A 21,795-nucleotide genomic window follows, 5' to 3' on the forward strand; every position below is an offset into this window, starting at 1 on the left:
GTGTTGTCTTTCCTAACTCTCGAGTACTTCCTTTCACTCAGGACTCCTTAGGACCAGTGTGCATTATGTTTTCTATTTTACCCACTACTGGCTGTATTCCTATATTCATACTCAGATCAAAAACACTTGTTTCCTATTTTTAAAAGGAAGAACTTGTAAAAGGACAACAATGTCCTCACCACATTTATCATCAGTATGTCTTTTAAAAAAAATCTACCTGGAAGCTGGAGGACAAGAACTGCCTTAAGTCCTTCTAGAAGCTATATTAGGTAGACCTAATGAGGGAGTTATGCAAGATAAAGCTGTCTTCATTTGAAGACTGGCTGACCTAGCAAATGGATGAACATTCAGACTATAGCTTCAATTATATGTACAAATTCCTACCAATGACAGCATGTTATGTTTTTAACAGACTTAAGCCTCATCATTTTTATTTTGCTTCACTATGAGTTACATGCTGATTACAAATAAAAGCAAGCAATTCCCTGATTTAAGATTAAGTCACCCATTAAATCTTAATTGCCTGTTGGACCTCAGAATTACTGGATCTTGTTCATCTTTGAATCCCTTAAATCAGAAATAAAAGATAAATGGTAAGTTCAATTTTTTATTAATAATCTTAGAACAAATACATTAACACTTTCTTGGTGTTATAAACCATTTTACAATTTTGAAAGAATTTTCTCATATACCAATTAAACCCTCACAACATCCCTGTGAGGTAGGCAGGGTTGGTGTTATTTTTCTATTACTGAGAACTAGGTTCAGAGGTGAAGTAAGGTCACATAGTTGGTAAATGATGGAGCCAGGACTAGAACCTAGGCTTTTTGACATGCTGCTTCCCTGAGAACATTCAAGTAATGATAATCCTATGCTATATAATGAACATCTTTCTCCTATCATGATTGGACCTGTTTTTATAAGTTTGATACCACCTTTTTCCTAGTATCTAAAAACACTCAAACTGTGATAAGACAGGTCTTCTCTGTCACTGGACTATTTCTCTTCAATGTATCAAGCACCATCCTAACATGAAACTTTGTGCTTTAAGTTTGAGGATCCTTGGCTGTAAGTTCTAAATTATGATATATGAAAATTTATTTTAGAAAACTCTGCAAAAGTATTCCTATATTGAATATGTCAAACTTACTTAAAAACAACAAGCCTATTTATATTTTTGAAAGCTTTGCAATGTTTTCCCCTAAGATGTTTACATGTGTATAAGTGGAAAATAATGAAAGGTGTTTAGCAACATTACCAGGAAACCTATGCATAGTACACCTAAATGCAGGTCACATTACACTGATTTGATTTTGTTGTTGGCCTTCTAGAGGATTTTCAGGTCTGATGCCATCTCATGTATGATATCCTCAGCAACAAGCTAGAAAAATGAATTATACCAATAGAAGGGTTCAAGCAGTAGTGAACATAGCATATATATGTATGGTAGGAAAAAAACACTTGCTCTTTAGTGGTTTCTGCCTAGGTCCAGTGTAAATATACTTTTCAAGGCAGATTTTAAGCTATGGCATCTCTGTTAACATTAGAAATATGAAATATGTGGTGTTATCCACTTGCAATATAAGACAAACTAACTGACCCAAAACTACCTGTTAAAAGCAGAGGAAAGCTCAAGCAGCGTAAAAGGCAATGGATAAAACTCAACTGCTCTAATATGGAGAGAAAAACAGCAAAGCAAACCTTTAGGCATGTAAAGCAGGTTTTAAAAATAGGAAAATGACACTGAACTGTACTATTAGGAATTAGACTTTTTCAGTTCAAGTTTTGGCCTTCTAAGAGTATTGGTAGAAACTTAGGCCTATGGGGAAGAGGTGATACAGAAATGAATGGGATCTAGAAACTGGGTTGAGGAGGTGGGAAGTTAGGGAATACCAAGAAACAAATACACTCAAAATGAATTTAGAATCCCTTTAAATCTATCCTTTCCAAAAAATATTTCCTAAATTTAGAGGTTTGGTCAAAAAAGTTGGTGAAAACAAAAATTGTGACTATTTTACCTTACAAAAGTATTTAAATGTAAATTAGAAATTATGCTGTACTAATGTCCACTGATAAGGCTGTAGAAGCTGACACTTGAGTGCTACTGTCCATGATAATACATGGCAGAAAACTTCCAAATATAAAATTGTTATAGAATTCAACATTAATCAAAATATTAAGAAACAAATACTTCTTTACTTGAAGCCTAATGAAAAAGCATTGGTATGCTTACTTATGATATCTAACAGTTTAAAAAAGAGAAATCTAACAGTTTAAGCTAATATGAAAAATACTGCAGCTACTTTTAAGTTTTCTAAGATAAAACTTGAGAAGATAGAATATTCTAGTTTAGTATAATGGGCTCCAAACCAACATTTGAAATGCATCTTGATTGTATTCTTTACATAGTGTCATTATCATCATCATCATCATCTTCGTGTTTTCTCTTCAATGGGTTTGATTCATTGGCCATGTTCTGTGATGAAACCATGTTGGTGGTAATGAGAATATTTTTGGGCCCAATTATTGAAGGATTAATCAGAACATTTTGAACTGCAGTTGTTGCAGGAACTGTAAACAGGAGAAAACACCCTCAAACTGAATTACCCCAAATCAGAAACATGGTAAATAGTATTCAACAAGGCAAAATATAATTCTAATTAGAACTTTAATAACATGAATTGCAATTACATCATAGAAGAAATGGGTATTTATGTTGCATTAAGAGTTGGATATAATTTTTTAATACTTTAAAGTACTTAAACTAGTATCTAGGACAACATTAAAGTTCTTTTTTTTTTAAAACTTAACTACCTAAAATTTTAGTTAGTACTTAGCCATGGGAAGCAGTGCACTGGACTCCTCATGGAACATACTAAAGGCCCATGTTCAAGATTAGGAATCACATTTCCCTTATATGCCAATATTTTATATAAGTAGTTTACTATGTACAGCTAGGTTTCAGAAGATGTAAAATTTAAATATATGCAGTAATAAATCATGCTATAGCAGAATTTTACTTATATATTATTCCAACTTTATATGTATCCTTCCGTGAAGTAAAGGTATAATTTTTGATATACACTAAGTTATATTATTTTCTTGAGCTTTGACCCTAGTGCTTTTCCCTGAAAATGCCTTAGATTTGTGGACCCTAGCTTATTTTAATTCATTGTTCTTTGAGAATCTGATGATTGCTCTGAATACTCTCTCCTATCAAAACATTACATATATGTAAAATTTCATACAATTTTAGTAGGCTCATATAGGCCCTTCTGAAGAACCCTGATTTGTAGCATTACTGCCACCTTCCTGGTATGATATTAAAACAACTCTTGCTATAGGAATATAAACTGTTCTATAATCAAAAATTATTCACAAATTTTAAAATTCAGAAAAACTTTAAAAAAGAAAAACACTATCAACACCCCTACCCCCACCTGCCGCCCATCATGTTACCTGATTTGACAGGTGTAGACTGAGAAGGCGGAATCTGCACCGTAAATCTTTGGCTTGTCACTGACACTGGAGGTGCAACTTTGTTTGGGACAGATGCTGTTTGTGGGGTTGCTGTAGTTGTAATTAACATACCATGTTAGTTACATAACTTCATTATTCTGTACTCTTTGGCATATCAGAAACTACCTTCAAAGCACAGGGAACTAATAAAGGTGAGAAAATTCATCAAAATAAGCAAAGTACAAGCTCAATAGTTTATAGATGCTAAAAATTCAGAGGATAGTATAGTGGTAAAGAATGTAGGCTTTGGAGCCTACCTACTTGAGTTTGAATCCGGGTTTTATCATCTACTAGCTGAATGTCTTTGGGCAAGTTATTTAATCTTAGTACTTAAGTTTTCTCATCTGTTAAATGGGATAACAGTACCTATTACATAAAATTCTTGTGAAAATTAAAATAATCTACCTAAAGCTCTTCAAACAGCATCTGACACTGAATTGTAGCTACATGAAGTTGTGAAATTGGATGTCTAAAACTAGCAGAATAAAGACCCAACTTTGCTATTCATTACCTTAGGTGGCATTTTTAATTTGTTACTTACTGAGAATTAGAAGATGTCTACTAGGCTTGTGAAGCTAAATCAACATGCAAGTAACAAAAAGCCCATCAAATATACCTCTTAGGGTCCCCAGGTGAGCACGAAAGTCATTCCTTTTTTTTTTTATGAAGATTTTATTTATTTGCGAGAGACACAGAGAAAGACAGAGACATAGGCAGAGGGAGGGAGAAGCAGGCTCCTTGCGGGGAGCCTGATGTGGGACTCCATCCTGGGACCCCACAATCACACCCTGAGCCAAAGGAAGACCTTCAACTGCTGAGCCACCAGGGCATCCCAGTCCTATTCCTTTTCTACATCCAGGTACTTTTTTAAGCAGAAAGGGATGTTGGAGATAATTTAGTCCAAACTCCCCTCATCTTAATTCTACCCATTATTCCAGGTACAACTCAAATACCACCCTATTTTATAAGATTTCCTTGATTTGCTCAGAAGTCATTGCCTGCTTCTGAAATTCCTTTGTTATAGGAGCCTTTATTAGTATCTTATCTTGTTCTCAAGATTATAAGCCTTGGCTGACACTTTTTTATCCTTATGAGCATATGGTTTTTGTGCCTTACTCCTTACAGGCACTCAACAAATTTTTTCTTAATGAATGAATTTTGCAAGACTCAAAGACAATATAGCTCTCTAAAAAATATATTTATAGAAACATGTCTGTTCCTAGTTTTTCCTTTGGGAATTCAGGCTTTCCATACATCATCCTTTCCCCTGGAACCAGCAGTCGGCCCAGGGAAGAGTTGCTGAAGAAACTACAACTATCCTCCCCAGGGACAAAGAGGAAGAAAGTTTAAATGGGGAAATGGGGGAAGAAAGCTCAAAGGTACCCAGGAATCTGGTTCTAGTGCTTTCTCTCCCCAACTCAGAATGTGAGGCCTTACTCTGACATATCTTCATTCCTAGTCAAGTTTTCTGATGAAGGATTGGTTCAAAGAATTTGGTGAAGCTTTAATGAAACAGTGTTATGTATTTATTTTGTCAAGGAAATTCACAATAGGTAGAGGTTTTCTTGGCCATTACCATAAGGATTTGTTAACATTTAAGTATGGAATTTGGGCTTTAAAATTGAACACAGTAGATGCTTAAATCTTGAATGCTTTATAAAATTAATTTTTTTAAAGTTTAAAACTTACATCTAGGTTTTAGTGGCTCCCTCATTCTAGATTTAAAAATCTCTAAAACATGTATAATGTCTAAGTGGGATAAAAATCACAACAGATAACTAACATTGGTTAACTTGGATAGCCTGGGTGGCTCAGCAGTTTAGCGCCGCCTTCGGCTCAGATTGTGATCCTGGAGTCCCAGGATCAAATCCTGCATTGGGCTCCCTGCATGGAGCCTGCTTCTCCCTCAGCCTGTGTCTCTGCCTCTCTCTCTGTGTCTCTCATGAATAAATAAATAAAATCTTAAAAAAAATAAAATTGGTTAACTTGCCAACATGTGTAACGGATTACCACAGCTTAGAGTTTTGTTTTTAAACCTGGTATTCAATGAAGTAGTATGAATCCACAAATAATATATGACCAAAAAGTTGCACAAATTATATATGTAAATTTCTGTCCACAAAGTTCACATGAAGGTAAATTAGAAGTGTATAATATACCAGATTGGTTTTAAAATGTTAAAATGAGAATATGAAGAGATTGTCTACACATTGCAAAAATCAAATGCTACCTATGTTAGAGCTATATTACATCTGTAGGATTCAAATTTATAAACTATAAGAGCATTCCAAGAAATCAATACTGGTCAAAGAGAAGGATAATTTCTGAAAATACTTCAATTTTGAAAGAAATCCAGCAGGAATGTAGGACAAAGAAATCAGGAAATCCAAATCCATTTGTGTTTTATTACCTAAACAATGACATTAAAAGGAAGCAATGGTTTCTAAGTACCATTCTCTACTAAAAGAAACCAGGGCTCTTTGGAGAAAGTGGCTGGTTGCAGGACTGGGGTAAAGAAGCTTAGAACATGTGCCAGAAAGCAAGAAATGCTCTAAGAATGATGGGAGACCTGTCACAAGGAACACAGGAGACAGCTTGAAGGAGCAATATAGGATGGTCAATACTACTTTAGAAAAGATTAGTATTAAAAATACTGATTTTAAAATTTGATATACTTAAGCTTTTTGCACATTTTAAAGTTCTTTCTTTTGGTTGCATTCTCTTGCCAGTTTACTCAAATTTCTTCAATTTCTGACAAGTAGGCTACTGCACTGAGTGTCTGGCAGCCTGATTTGTACAGAGGCAGAACACAGCTTAAACTGTTTTTGGTACTCAGTCTATACCAATGACAACGTTGGGTAATGTCTAATTTTATACTCATTTGGGCAAGATATTCCTTGTGGCTTTCTCATTTTGAAATCTGATCAAATATATGTTTATAGTTTTATTAGAAGATGAGTAAATGTATCAATGACAACACATATTTGGGAATTTCTGACTCAGGTTTTGACTTGGATTATTGTTCAAAATCAAGTGCCGAGGCACTTCTTTACCAGATAGAAAAGTCATTTCATTCTCTCACTCACCTACAGTAGGAGTGGAAGGTCTACTACTAATAGCACCAACACTTAACCGTGGAACTAGTCTTCCTTGGTTAGGTCCCTAAGGGATTAAAAAAATGAGTTTTTTTTATTAAAGATTTTATTTATTTATTCATGAGAGACACAGAGAAAGAGAGGCAGAGACACAGGCAGAGGGAGAAGCAGGCCCCATGCAGGGAGCCCGACGTGGGACTCGATCCCAGGTCCCCAGGATCACGCCCTGGGCCGAAGGCGGCGCTAAACTGCTGAGCTACCCGGGCTGCCCAACCCATCAGTGTTTTATTTTTTTTATTTTTATTTTTTAAAGGTTTATTTATTTATTATTTATTATAGACAGAGAGAGAGAGAGGCAGAGACACAGGAGGAGGGAGAAGCAGCCTCCATGCTGGCAGCCCGACGTGGGACTCGATCCCGGGACTCCAGGATTGCGCCCTGGGCCAAAGGCAGGCGCTAAACCGCTGAGCCACCCAGGGATCCCTCCCATCAGTGTTTTAAATTCAACTTTTAAACTAGGGTCTTCACAAACATATATAAACATAATACATATCTATATGAACATGGATATGAACACACACATATAAAATTCTATGTAGTTTGTTTAGGGTAGAGTCTTATTTGGGGATAACAGTTAACATCCTTACAACAACTTTTAATCTTAACTAGTCAATATCTTAACCTAAAAAGAAAGATACTCTTTTGTAGGAGAATTTCAGACAACAAAGGCAGCTAGCTGAATATATGGGGAGAACTTTTTCAATGGTGGGAGAACCTTAGGTTGTATTTCAGAAAGCAAGTCCAATTCCTGATGGTACATAATTTACTCTGTTACCAGGTGCCACAAAGAACTGATATAGTGGAAATACTGGCAGTTATGAGACCTGGGAATCAGTCTGAGCTTTGCTACTAACTCCATAGATGAATTGAGGATCAAGTCCTTGATATGAACACTAATTGCTGAATTAGATGAACACTAAAGTTCCTTTTAGCTCTAAAAATCTTGGATCTTATATTTTAACATAGTAGCTAATTGCAGACATGGTATTTTCAAGGCTATAAATTTAAAAAATCTTAGCAAATTATTTTAGTTTTTTTTTAAAATTTTTTTATTTATTTATGATAGTCACAGAGAGAGAGAGAGAGGCAGAGACACAGGTAGAGGGAGAAGCAGGCTCCATGCTCCAGGAGCCCGACATGGGATTCGATCCCGGGTCTCCAGGATCGCGCCCTGGGCCAAAGGCAGGCGCCAAACCGCTGCGCCACCCAGGGATCCCTAGTCTTTAATCTATAATCTATCTACAGGACTCTGCTTTTTTACAAATTCCCCTAACACATCTCACCTTAAAAAAAAAACTGTTGACTAAAAATTCTTACCTTTTTAATTAAGGACTTCAGTCTATAGTTTGGAGCTGTTAAGCAGTATCTGTCAGGTGGCAGTCTGGGTCCTGCATATGGCTTAATCAGTGGTAAAGGGGTTTGATTTTTCTGCCTTGCAATATCTAGTAAAAACTAAAAAAAAGGAAATATCAGAAAGGGAGACAGAACATAAAGACTCCTAACTCTGGGAAATGAACTAGGGGTGGTGGAAGGGGAGGAGGGCGGGGGGTGGGGGTGAATGGGTGATGGGCACTGAGGGGGGCACTTGACGGGATAAGCACTGGGTGTTATTCTGTATGTTGGCAAATTGAACACCAATAAAAAATTTACTATTAAAAAAAGAACTACAATTTAGGAAATTTTAAGTAAAATGAACTTCAAATAAATTTGCTCACATCTCTTGGGGGAGGAGAAGTAAAAGATTGATCAGCACGACACTGGATTGCCAGCCTTACATCATCTGCATCAACATTAGGTTTCTTAGCATGACTTGAATAAATTTTTGCATCATCCAGAATTGTAGTCACATATCCTTTAAGAACAAAACATTATTAAACATGAAAACAGCTTAATATTTATGGTCACTTTTCTTAATGTAAGGTTCTTCTAACTTCTAGAACATTTATTAATTTTGGTTCTAGTATCTAATTGTCCTAGCAATATGACTAATTTTAAACGATATCACAGTACAAATACTACTGTTTCCATAGGTTGAGCTCCTTTTTACTGCTTTAGGCTGAATTCTGTGATATTGATTGTTAAAACGATTTAGTTGAAAATATTCTTACGATAAAAGAATGTTTTCAAATTCACAAGTTAGGCAAATTTTTGGTGTTTTAACTTACGGAAAGCAAATTCCAACATTTGATTTATAACCCTTGGTTCATACTCCGTAATTCCCATATCCTTCAGGATTTGTGCCATCACCTGTGGATTCAAATAAAAACGCCAGATGCATAATCTAGGTACTAGAAATTAAGACTAGACCGAAGGTAGTATTTATGTTTAAGATAAAAGGTCCCCGTTCTCTGGGCTCCAGACTTGTACTCATATACTTTTCCTCTCAAGTGAGTGTCAGGATCACACCAAACCCCGTCCTAATCTCTGCTGAAAACTTTTTTTTAGCGGGGGTGGGGGCGGGGGCAAGGAGAAGAAAAAGGCCTGGGTTGGCTTTCCCACCGGAAAAGGTAGGGGAGGCTACAGCTGGTTGTCATTTTCGGATGTGGCGATGGGGGAAGCTAGCATCAGAATACTGGACGTGAGAGTCAGGGCTCACAGACCTGGTGAGACGACAAAGCGTCTGGAGCCCAAGGCCCAGGAGACAAAGCCGGGTGGCTGGACTGCGCGCACTCTGGCGGGCCGCAAGCCTCCCCCTAGCGGGGCTACTGGAGAAGCGCCCCGGGGTCCACGGCACCCCGGAATCCCACTCCTTCCGGCCGCCCCGACTGGGTTGAAGCGGGCACACGCGTCCACCCTGAGGCCCTCCGCCAGGGCCTGCCTCCCAAGATGTTAGCAGCGCGGAGCTTCATGCCCCGCCTCTCATCCTTCGCACTTACCAAGGCATCTCTCGGAGCGTTCTTGGGAGGCGCCATCTTGCCCGACTCCATGTTATCCTGCCACCCGTCATCCGGGGAGAGAGGGCAGCTCGCAGGCTCCTCGCTCACGCTCCACCCCTGCGGGGTGCGGAAGGCGGGGTTACAGCGCCCGCCCCGAGGCCTGCTGCTTTTCAGCTGCTACTCAACTGTGTGGAGGCTGAGGGGAGCCGGGCTAGCTGTAGCTGTGAAGCCGCGGTCTCAGGAGGTTTGGAAGAGACAGTTAAGCCTTCCCTGGGGAGCCCTTGGCCAACACTTGGAAGGGCCAAGAAGCTTGTCTTCCTAGAGTTGTTCTCCGGTAAAATGTACCAAATGGGTCACCTTTGTCTTTTCTGTGGCCCCTCCTCACATCCTCCCTGCTGCTACTCTGCCCCCTTTCATTTCCCTGTAATGCCTGCAGAGGCTCCCTCCACCTGCCCCTGTGATAGGGTTCCTTGAGTAAAATAACACCTAGTTAAATTTCTCAGATCAACAACGAATACATTTTTAGCTAAAGTATATCCCAAATACTACATGGGCTATACTTATCTGGAAAATTATTTGTGGTTGATCTCACATTTAAATTTAACTTGGCATTCTGTATTTTTATTTGCTAAATCTGGCAACTCTATCCTATAGTCTGCCCTCTACACAGCAGGCCTTTGGTCAACTCTCATCAAGCTCAAAGCCCTGTCATTCTCACCCATTTCACACTGATGAAAAGCTAAAGACTTTGCAGGCCTGCAAGAATCCCTGCCAGAGCCCCTCTAGCCTTGTCCCTTGGCCCCAAGTAGTTTTCTTTCTGTCCCCGCTGAGGCCCACTCAGGGCTGTCACTTTGCCTCACAGATGCCCTCCCTTCCCCAGTCTCCACACAATAACCTGAGTGACTTCCAAAAAAACCATGCATTAGTTAACCATCTTTGGCTTAAAGTGCCCCAAAGAGAACTCTTCCTTATTCTTCTACAATCCACCAATGCCTTAGTGTTCTCCATCCCAAAAAGACACACTGTGCTACCCGAGTCAGAAACAGCAGCTAGCCATCTTATGCATCCCTCTCTCCACAATCCACACTCAATCTATATAGAAAGTCTTACCAGGGCTAACTCCCAAGGTCACACCATGTCTGTGTCTCCACATCCTCATTCAGTGCTACCATGCTAACAGTCCAAACCAACAGCGGTACTCACCAAGAATACAGAAATAGGCCCTCAAGATTGAGCTACCCCACGTTCTTCTCACAACCAAAGTGATCTCTGAGTCATAAATCACGTAATTATATTCCTTTCTTTAAAACCCTCTAATGGCTTCCTTCACAAAACAAATTCATACTGATTTTGGGGGGTTAGAAGACCCTTCAGTTTTGAGCACCAGTTTACCTCATCAGGCTCATCTGAATCAGTCATCCACCAGGCAGCCATCTTGAATTTGGGGCTGGTCCCCCAAGAGCCACGTGTTCTTAACACATTGTTTCCAGCGGGAACCCTGATCCCTCTGCTTCCACCGGCACCTTTCCCAGTTCACTGTGTGCAATTACTGTTTAAGGCTAATAATGATTTTCTCCCTTTGGACTAGGTAGTACAGGCACAAGGTTGCACAGTTCTAAAAATACATTTAAAAATAAAAAAAAGAAACTCTCTCTGGCATGTTCCATACACTAATTTATCTTTCACAGAAGGCACCACAGTTTACCAGTTTCTTATCTATGTAATTTACAAATATTTTATTATTTATTATTTTATTCCCTGTCCAAATGGTACTATACTGTTGGGGTGACCAACCTCTAGAGTGCCAACACAGGACACAGCTAGATTAGATGAAAAGACCTATGATATATAATAAATAATTGCACAAAGTGTTCTTACTTTAATATAAAAATATGAAAATAGATATTCAAAATAATGTTTTTCCATATTATTTACTTTTCTGTACTTACACGCTATTATTTAAACAAAACAATAGGACTAGTTAACAGTGGCAATTAGCATTAATAGTAGGACTAAGTAAATACTTTGTGTGAGAAAATATGACAGTATTTTTCATATTTCTGTCCCTGTTACAGCAATTTATCTTAATTCTTAAATATTTAAATTTTATAGGCTGTAGTATATATTCTTAACATACATAAATATAAGACTTTTTAAAAGGAGAATATAGGGATCCCTGGGTGGCGCAGCAGTTTAGCGCCTGCCTTTGGCCCAGGGCGCGATCCTGGAGACCCGGGATCGAATCCCATGTCGGGCTCCCGGAGCATGGAGCCTGCTTCTCCCTCTACCTGTGTCTCTGCCTCTCTCTCTCTCTCTCTCTGTGACTATCATAAATAAAAAATAATAATAATAAAAGGAGAATATAAATACAATATGACAAATTAGACATATCATTTATCACCTATATTTAGTAAAAAATAACAATCAAATGTTTCTTTTGGCCCTGTGGTACAGTAGGATACTTTTACTCGTCTTTTTTTTCCAGTAATGTTTTTCTGAACTGCCTGCAGCCATTAGGACATCCTTCTTTTCTTTTATGTAGTGGTAAAACTGAATGTAGTTTAACATAACATTCACTTGATATGCATCTCTGGTCTTATCAAGCCCACATTAGACTGATTCTTGGTGTCAGTCCAGTATGGTTTCATCAACATAAGTGTCCTTTCAAAAAAAAGGTGTTTGAATAATATTCCTAAGTATTACTTATTAGGAATTGCAGGTTTTTAGATGTTTAGGAGTTAGTTTTCAGTTCTCTAGAAATGTCTATTCACTTAGTACTAGAGGCTTGTCTTGGTAGACCAGCCAGTTAGGTCCTTTGCAGCTATACATTCATTCACTAAACTGTCCATGACTAAAACATTCATAATTTTTTAACATTCCAAAGCATTTAGATGTCAACATAAATTAATTTTTTTTCCTTCAGGGAAAAAGATTTTAAAGTGCAGAGGGAATTTCAACTTGTGAAATTGAAGTTAAATTCCAAATAAGTTTAAATTTTGGCAAAGAAATTAGAGAGTCTTGTTTAACTTAGGTGCCTTTCTGGTGAGTTTTTTGTTGTTCTGAGGTAGACTTGTTTCCAAAAACTGAGTCTTTTTTTCTGTATGAGTTTTTGTTATAGTCTGCACATAACATTAGACAACTTGGGTACAGTCAGTTCTTTTCTAGTGTCCATATGGCCTCTTCAAATATCAAGCAGTTTTAGAGAGACAACATATACATCTTTGTTTTACTGTAATCCTTTCACCATTCTCATCCTTAATGTATTTATAAATTAAAGGCCATTTTCCTTGTCCTACATTTTGAAAGCAAGTTTACAGCAGGCCAACATTTTTTAAAAAGATTTTATCCATTTATTCATGAGAGACAGAGAGAGAGAGAGAGAGAGAGAGAGAGAGGCAGAGACACAGGCAGAGGGAGAAGCAGGCTCCCCATGGGGAGCCTGATGTGGGACTTGATTCCAGGACCCTGGGACCACAGCCTGAACCAAAGGCAAATGCTCAACCACTGAGCCACACAGGCGCCTGCAGGCCAACATTTTGACACCTTTTCTACAGCCAGTAACAGTAATAGCCATCATGTAAGGCACATGTTTTATGGAGATTATTCCTTACATTACAGTTTAGGAAAAAAATCTCATTAGGCCCTTGTACACATTTTGAGAAAACTTAAAAGTGAAGAAAACTTCATTATGAAAGCCTCAAATGCCCAGGTAAGAAATCACATTCCTTTTTTTTTAAAGCAGTATTGTATGTAAGATGTATGTACCCTAAGCAGATAAGATCTTTTCATTTTCTGTGTTTCAAAGTTTATAGACTGAATGGAATATGTCAAAATTTATATTTACATTCTCTGCTTGAATATGAACATGGATGAACAAAATATGTATTTGGACAAGATATCAATATTCTTTTGTTTTAGGGCATCTGGGTGGCTCAGTCAGTTGAGTGTCCAACTCTTGATTTCAGCTTTGGCCGTGATCTCAGGGCTATGAGATCAAACCCTGCATCAGGCTCTGCACTGGATGTGGAGTCTGCTTAAGATTTTCTTTCCCTCTGCTCCTCCCTGCACCTAAAAAATTCTTCTATTTTTTTAATAGTATTTTTAAAACTAAGGTATAGTTGACATATGATATTATATTAGTTTCAGGTATACAGCATAGTGATTAGATATATACATTATGAAATGATCAACATGACAAATCTAGTTATCATACATAGTTATTATAATATTGTTGGCTATATTCCCTATGGTGTACTTTATATCCCAGTTATTTATTTTATGCTGGAATTTTGTACCTCTTAATCTACATCTATTTTGCTCATCCCCCTCAACCCCTTCCATCTGGAAACCACCAGTTTGTTCTCTGTATTTATGAGTCTATTTTGTTTGTTTTGTTTAATATTCCACATATAAGTAAAATCATATGGTATTTGTCTTTGTCTTATTTTATTTAGCATAGTGCTCTCTAGGTCCATCCATGTTTTCACAAATGGCAAGACTTCACTCTTGTTTATGGCTGAATAATAGTCTATTGTGTGTGTGTGTGTGTGTGTGTGTGTATAAGATTTTTTTTTTAAGATTGTATTTATTTATTCATGAGAGGCACAGAGAGAGAGAGAGAGAGAGAGAGAGAGGCAGAGACACAGGGAGAGGGAGAAGCGGGCTCCATGCAGGGAGCCCGATGTGGGACTCGACCCCGGGTCTCCAGGATCACGCCCTGGGCCGAAGGCGGCGCTAAACCGCTGAGCCACCCGGCTGCCCCTATATATATATTACATCTTCTTTATCCATTTATCTATTGATGGACATTTGATTGCTTTCATATCATGGGTACTATAAATAATGCTGCAATACACATAGTGGCATATATCAAATTAGTGTTTTTGTTTTCTTTGGATAAATACCCAGAAGTGGAATTTCTGGCTCATATGGTATTTATATCTTTTAAGTTTTTGGAAACTGTTTTCACCATGGTATATATTTTTTAATATGATTGTCTTTTGACATTGAATTGTATGAATTCTTACCTTTTAATGATTTATTTATTTAAGAGAGAAAGAGAGAGAATATGAATCTCAAGCAGACTCCCTGCTGAGTGTGGAACCTGATGCAGGACTCAATCTCATGACCGTGAGATCACCACCTGAGCTGAAACCAAGAGTTAGATGCTTAACCAACTGTGCCACCCAGGTGCCCCGAGATGTATGAATTCTACATATTAACCCATTATCAGATATATCATTGGCAAATATCTTTTCCTATTTAGCAGATTGCCTTTGTTTTGTTGGTGTCTTCTTTTGCCATGCCAAAGCTTTTTAGTTTGATCTAGTACCAATTGTTTATTTTTGCTTTTATTTACTTTGCTTGAGGAGCCAGTTCCAGAAGAATATTGCCAAGACTGATGTCCAAGAGTTTACTGCCTATATTTTCTTTTAGGAGTTTTTGGTTTCAGGTCTTTAATCTAGTTGGTTTATATTTGTGTATGGTGTAAGAAAGAGGTCTACTTTTATTCTTTTGCATGTTGTCTGGTTTTTTCAATACCATTTATTGGAAAGAGATTGTCTTTTCCCCATTGTGCATTCTTGCCTCCTTTGTCATTGAATATTGACCATATAATTGTGACTTTATTTCTGGGTTCCCTATTCTTTTTCATTGATACATGTGTTTTTCTGCCAGTATCATACTATTTTGAGTACTATAGCTTTGTAGTATAGGTTGAAATCTGGGAGCTTGATACATCCAGCTTTGTTCCCCACCCACCCTTCTCATGATTTCTTTGGCTATTTGGAGTCTTTTGTAGATCCATACAAATATCAGGATTATTTTCTCTAGTTCTGTGAAAAATTCTTTTGCTATTTTGATAGGGATTGCATTAGATCTGTAGATTGCTTTTGGTAGTATGGACATTTTAACAATATTGGTTCTTCCAATCCATGAACATGGAATGTCTTCCTGTTTCTTTGTGTTTTCATCAATTTCTTTTATCAGTGTTTTACAGTGTTCAGAATATAGATCTTTCACCTCTTTTGGTTAGGTTTATTCCTAGGTACCTTATTATTTTGGGTACAATTGTACATGGGATTATCTTAATTTCTCTTTTTGCAGCTTCACTATTGGTATATAGAAATGCAACAGATTTCTGTATATTGATTTTGTATCCTGAAGATTTACTGAATTTGTATATCACTTCTAGCAGGTTTTTCATAGAGTCTTCCAGGTATTCTGTATATAGTATGTCATCTGCAAATAGTGAAAGTTTACCTTTTTTCTTACTGATTTTGTTGCTTTTTATTTCTTACTGTTGTTGATTGCAATTAGGACTTCCAGTACTATGTTAAATAAAAGTGGTGAGAGTTGTCTGGTCTGGCTCCTGACCTTAAAGAGTTGTCTTTGTCTGACTCCTGACCTTAGGGAAAGGCTGTGTTTTTTCCCAATTAGGATGATGTTAGCTGTGGGTTTTTCATATATGGCTTTTATTATGTTGAAGTAAGTTCCCTCTAAACCTACTTTGTTTTTTTTTTATTTATTTTATTTTTTTTTAAACTTACTTTGTTGAAGCTTTTTTTTTTTTATCACGAATCAATGTTGTACCTTGTTAAATGCTTTTTCTCCACCTATTGAAATGATCATATGGTCCTTATCCTTTCTTTTAGTGATGTGATGTATCACATTGATTGATTTGCAAATATCGAACCTCACTGCAATCCATGAATAAGTCACTTGATCAGAGGGAATATACTGTTGAATTTGTCTTGCTAGTATTTTGTTGAAAATTTATGCATCCATGTTCATCAGGAATATTGGCCTGTACATTTTTTAGTGATGTCTTTATCTGGTTATGGTGTCAGGGCAATGCTGGACTCATAGAATAATTTTGGCAGTTTTCATTCCTTTTTCATTTTTTTGGAATAGTTTGAGAAGAATAGGTATTAACTCTTTAAATGTGTGGTAGAATTTGCCTGTGAAGCCATCTGGCTCTGGACTTTTGTTTGTTGGGGTCTTGTGATTACTGATTCAATTTCTTTGCTGGTTACTGATCTTTTCAAATTTTCTATTTCTTGTTTCAGTTTGGTAGTTTATGTTTACAGGAGCTTATCCATTTCTTCCAAGTTGTCCAATTTGTTGCCATATACTTTTTCTTTTTTTTAAAGACTTTATTTATTTATTCATTGAGACACACATAGAGAGAGAGAGGGAGGCAGAGACACAGGCAGAGGGAGAAACAGGCACCATGCAGAGAGGGTCTCCAGGATCATGCCCTGGGCTGCAGGCGGCACTAAACCGTTGCGCCACCGGGGCTGCCCCATATACTTTTCACAGTAATCTCTTATGATTAGTGTTTCTGTGGTATTGTTTATTTCTCCTGTCTCATTTCTGATTTTATTTACTTCAGTAATCTTCATTGATCTGTTCTATTTTTTTCTTAGTTTCTGTACAATTTATTTCTGCTTCAATCTTTTTTTTATTAGAGTTCAATTTGCCAACATATAGCATATCACCCAGGGCTCATCCTATCAAGTGCCTCCCTCAGTGCCCATCACCCAGCCACCCTGCCCACCTCCCCTTCCACTACTCCTTGTTCATTTCCCAGCGTTAGGTGTCTCTCATGTTCTGTCATCCTCCCTGATATTTTTTTTCACTCATTTTCTCTCGTTTTCCCTTTATTCCCTTTCACTATTTTTTATATTCCCCAAATGAATGAGACCATATAATGTTGTCCTTCTCCGATTGACTTACTTCACTCAGCATAATACCCTCCAGTTCCATCCACGTCAAAGCAAATGGTGGGTATTTGTCGTTTCTAATGGCTGAGTAATACTCCATTGTATACATAGACCACATCTTCTTTATCCATTTATCTTTGTGTATGGTGTAAGAGAATGGTCTAGTTTCATTCTTCTGCATGTGGATGTCCAATTTCCCCAGCACTGTTGATTGAAGAGACTGTCTTTTTTCCAGTGGATAGTCTTTCCTGCTTTGTCGAATATTAGTTGACCATAAAGTTGAGGGTCCACTTCTGGATTCTCTATTCTGTTCCATTGAGCTATGTGTCTGTTTTTGTGCCAGTACCACACTGTCTTAATGACCACAGCTTTGTTTTTTTTTAATATCTTTTTATTTTTTATTTTATCTTTTATTTATTTTATTTTTTATTTTTTTAAATAATAAATTTATTTTTTATTGGTGTTCAATTTGCCAACATACAGAATAACACCCAGTGCTCATACTGTCACGTGCCCTCCTCAGTGCCCGTCACCCATTCACCCCCCCCCCCCCCGCCCTCCTCCCCTTCCACCACCCCTAGTTTGTTTCCCAGAGTTAGGAGTCTTTATGCTCTGTTTCCCTTTCTGATATTTCCTACCCATTTCTTCTCCCTTCCCTTCTATTCCCTTTCATTATTATTTATATTCCCCAAATGAATGAGAACATATAATGTTTGTCCTTCTTCGATTGACTTATTTCACTCAGCATAATACCCTCCAGTTCCATCCACGTTGAAGCAAATGGTGGGTATTTGTCATTTCTAATGGCTGAGTAATATTCCATTGTATACAGAGCCACATCTTCTTTATCCATTCATCTTTCGATGGACACCGAGCCTCCTTCCACAGTTTGGCTATTGTGGACATTGCTGTTAGAAACATCAGGGTGCAGGTGTCCCGGCGTTTCATTGCATCTGTATCTTTGGGGTAAATCCCCAGCAGTGCAATTGCTGGGTCGTAGGGCAGGTCTATTTTTAACTCTTTGAGGAACCTCCACACAGTTTTCCAGAGTGGCTGCACCAGTTCACATTCCCACCAACAGTGTAAGAGGGTTCCCTTTTCTCCGCATCCTCTCCAACATTTGTGGTTTCCTGCCTTGTTAATGTTCCCCATTCTCACTGGTGTGAGGTGGTATCTCATTGTGGTTTTGATTTGTATTTCCCTGATGGCAAGTGATGCAGAGCATTTTCTCATGTGCGTGTTGGTCATGTCTATGTCTTCCTCTGTGAGATTTCTCTTCATGTCTTTTGCCCATTTCATGATTGGATTGTTTATTTCTTTGGTGTTGAGTTTAGTAAGTTCTTTATAGATCTTGGAAACTAGCCCTTTATCTGATAGGTCATTTGCAAAATCTTCTCCCATTCTGTAGGTTGCCTTTTAGTTTTGTTGACTGTATCCTTTGCTGTGCAAAAGCTTCTTATCTTGATGAAGTCCCAATAGTTCATTTTTGCTTTTGTTTCTTTTGCCTTTGTGGATGTATCTTGCAAGAAGTTACTGTGGCCAAGTTCAAAAAGGGTGTGGCCTGTGTTCTCCTCTAGGATTTTGATGGAATCTTGTCTGACATTTAGATCTTTCATCCATTTTGAGTTTATCTTTGTGTATGGTGAAAGAGAGTGGTCTAGTTTCATTCTTCTGCATGTGGATGTCCAATTTTCCCAGCACCATTTATTGAAGAGGCTGTCTTTCTTCCAGTGGATAGTTTTTCCTCCTTTATCGAATATTAGTTGACTATAAAGGTCAGGGTCCACTTCTGGGTTCTCTATTCTGTTCCATTGATCTATGTGTCTGTTTTTGTGCCAGTACCACACTGTCTTGATGACCACAGGTTTGTAGTACAACCTGAAATCTGGCATTGTTGTGCCCCTAGCTATGGTTTTCTTTTTCAATATTCCCCTGGCTATTCGGGGTCTTTTCTGATTCGACACAGATGTTATGATGATTTGTCCCACTCTCTGAAGAAAGTCTATGGTATTTTGATAGGGATTGCATTAAATGTGTAAATTGCCCTGGGTAGCATTGACATTTTCAACATATTAATTCTTCCAGTCCATGAGCATGGAATATTTTTCCATCTCTTTATGTTTTCCTCAATGCCTTTCAGAAGTGTTCTGTAGTTTTTAGGGTATAGATCCTTTACCTCTTTGGTTAGGTTTATTCCTAGGTATCTTATGTTTTTGGGTGAAATTGTAAATGGGAATGACTCCTTAATTTCTGTTTCTTCAGTCTCACTGTTAGTGTATAGAAATGCCACTGATTTCTGCGCATTGATTTTTGTATCCTGCCATACTGCCGAATTGCTGTATGAGTTCTAGCAATCTTGGAGTGGAGTCTTTGGGGTTTTCTCCGTACATTTTCATGTCATCTGTGAAGAGGGAGAATTTGACTTCTTCTTTGCCAGTTTGAATGCCTTTTATTTCTTTTTGTTGCGTTATTGCTGAGGCTAGGACTTCTAGTACTCTGTTGAATAGCAGTGGTGAGAGTGGACATCTCTCTCTTATTTCTGACTGTAGAGGAAAAGCTCTCAGTTTTTCCTTATTCAGGATGATATTGACTGTGAACCTTTCATATATGGCCTTTCTTATATTGATGCCTGTTCTCTCTAAACCTACTTTGTTGCGGGTTTTTATCATGAATGGATGTTGTACTTTGTGAAATGCTCTTTCTGCATCTATTGAGAGGATCATATGGTTCTTATGTTTTCTTTCATTAATGTGGTATATCACATTGATGGATTTATGAATATTAAACTATACTTGCAGCCCAGGAATAAATCCCATTTGATTGTGATGAATGATTCTTTTACTAATTGTTGGATTTGATTGGCTAGTATTTTGTTGAGAATTTTTAGATCCGTGTTCATTAGAAATATTTTCCTGTTGTACTCTTTTGTAGTGGAGTCTTTATCTGGCTTTGGTGTCAGGGTAATGTTGCCCTCATAGAATGAATTTGGTAGTTTTCCTTTCATTTCTATTTTTGGAATAGTTTGAGGAGAACAGGTATTCTTCTTTAAATATTTGGTAGAATTCACCAGTGAAGCCATCTGGCCCTGGACTTGTATGTTGGGAAATTTTTAATTATTGACTCAGTTTTCTTGCTGATGATCAGTCTGTTCAGGTTTTGTATTTCTTCTTGTTTCAGTTTTGGTAGTTTATATGTTTCTAAGAATTTATCCATTTCTTCCAGATTGTCCAATTTGTTGGCATATAGTTTTTCTTTATATGATATTCTCTTATAATTCTCTTATAATTCTCTTTTAATTGTTTTTCTTCTGTGGTGATACTTCCCAGTCTCCTTTGTGATTTTGTTTATTTTGTCTTTTCTCTTTTCTTTTTGATGAGTCTGGCTAGAGGTTTATCAAAAATTTTTTAAAGAACCAACTCTTGGGGATGCCTGGGTGGCTCAGCAGTTGGGCATTTGTCTTTGGCTCAGGGTATGATCCCAGATTCCTGGGATCGGGTCCTGCATCAGGCTCCTTGCATGGAGCCTGCTTCTCCTCCCTCTGCCTGTGTCTCTGCCTCTCTTTCTGTTTCTCTCATGAATAAATATATAAAATTTTTTTTTAAGAAAAAGAACCAACTCTTGGCTTCATTGACCAGTTCTTTTTTTTTTTTTTTTAGTTTCTATATCATTTATTTATTTTTTTCCAAAAGATTTTACTTATTTATATCATTTATTTCTGTTCTAATCTTTATTATTTTCCTTCTTCTGTTGGCTCTGGGCTTCTTTTGTTATTCCTTTTCTAGTTCCTTTTGATGTAAAGTTAGGTTGTATATTTGAGATTTTTTTCTTGCCGTTTGAGGTGGGCCTGTATTGCTATATACTTTCCCCTTAGGACCACTTTTGCTGCATCCCCATGGGATGGTTTTGGACCATAGTATTTTCATTTTTTCCCTGTATTTTTCTTTTTTGACTTCCTAACTTGACCCATTCATTGTTCGATTGCATGTTGTTTTACTTCCATGTATTTGTAGCCTTTCCAGATTTTTTCTTATGGTTGACTTCAGATTACATGGTGTTATGGTCAGAAAATATGCATGCTTTCATCTCAGTTTTTTTGTAATTGTTGAGGCCTGATTTATGACCTAGCAGTACCTTTAGGGTTTGGCCTCAACCAAACCCACTGACTTTTAAAACTCCAGGTTTTGGGATCCCTGGGTGGCGCAGCGGTTTAGCGCCTGCCTTTGGCCCAGGGCGCGATCCTGGAGACCCGAGTTGGGCTCCTGGTGCATGGAGCCTGCTTCTCCCTCTGCCTGTGTCTCTGCCTCTCTCTCTCTGTGTGACTATCATAAATTAAAAAAAAATAAAAAAAATAAAACTCCAGGCTTTAAGCCCAGGTAGTTGCCAAGAACTCACAAAAATCAGCCCCTGTGCTTTTCCCAACCAATGACTTTGGGGAAGTGTTCTCCTTATGCATTCCATTTGTTCTTCTTTCTTGCCTTTCTCCATGACCATGGCTCCCTCCCTTCTACAGCACCCATGATC

The 21,795-nt window shown here is 37.8% G+C and overlaps 1 protein-coding gene across 1 annotated transcript; it reads right to left on the reverse strand.

Annotated features, from left to right (window-relative positions):
• Positions 1–594: 594 nt before the first annotated feature.
• On the reverse strand, positions 595–10,959 carry TAF9B (TATA-box binding protein associated factor 9b). The gene is made up of 8 exons (XM_025466255.3): positions 10,943–10,959; positions 9,551–9,667; positions 8,840–8,921; positions 8,390–8,526; positions 7,992–8,126; positions 6,606–6,681; positions 3,460–3,570; positions 595–2,571 (listed from the first exon to the last, which is right to left on the reverse strand). The coding sequence occupies exons 2-8, from the start codon at positions 9,599–9,601 to the stop codon at positions 2,402–2,404; spliced, it is 762 nt and encodes a 253-aa protein (XP_025322040.1). The 5' UTR covers positions 9,602–9,667; positions 10,943–10,959; the 3' UTR covers positions 595–2,401.
• Positions 10,960–21,795: the final 10,836 nt, after the last annotated feature.

Source organism: Canis lupus, chromosome X (genome assembly GCF_003254725.2).
Source record: "Canis lupus dingo isolate Sandy chromosome X, ASM325472v2, whole genome shotgun sequence".
In the NCBI taxonomy this organism is placed as follows: Eukaryota; Metazoa; Chordata; class Mammalia; order Carnivora; family Canidae; genus Canis; species Canis lupus.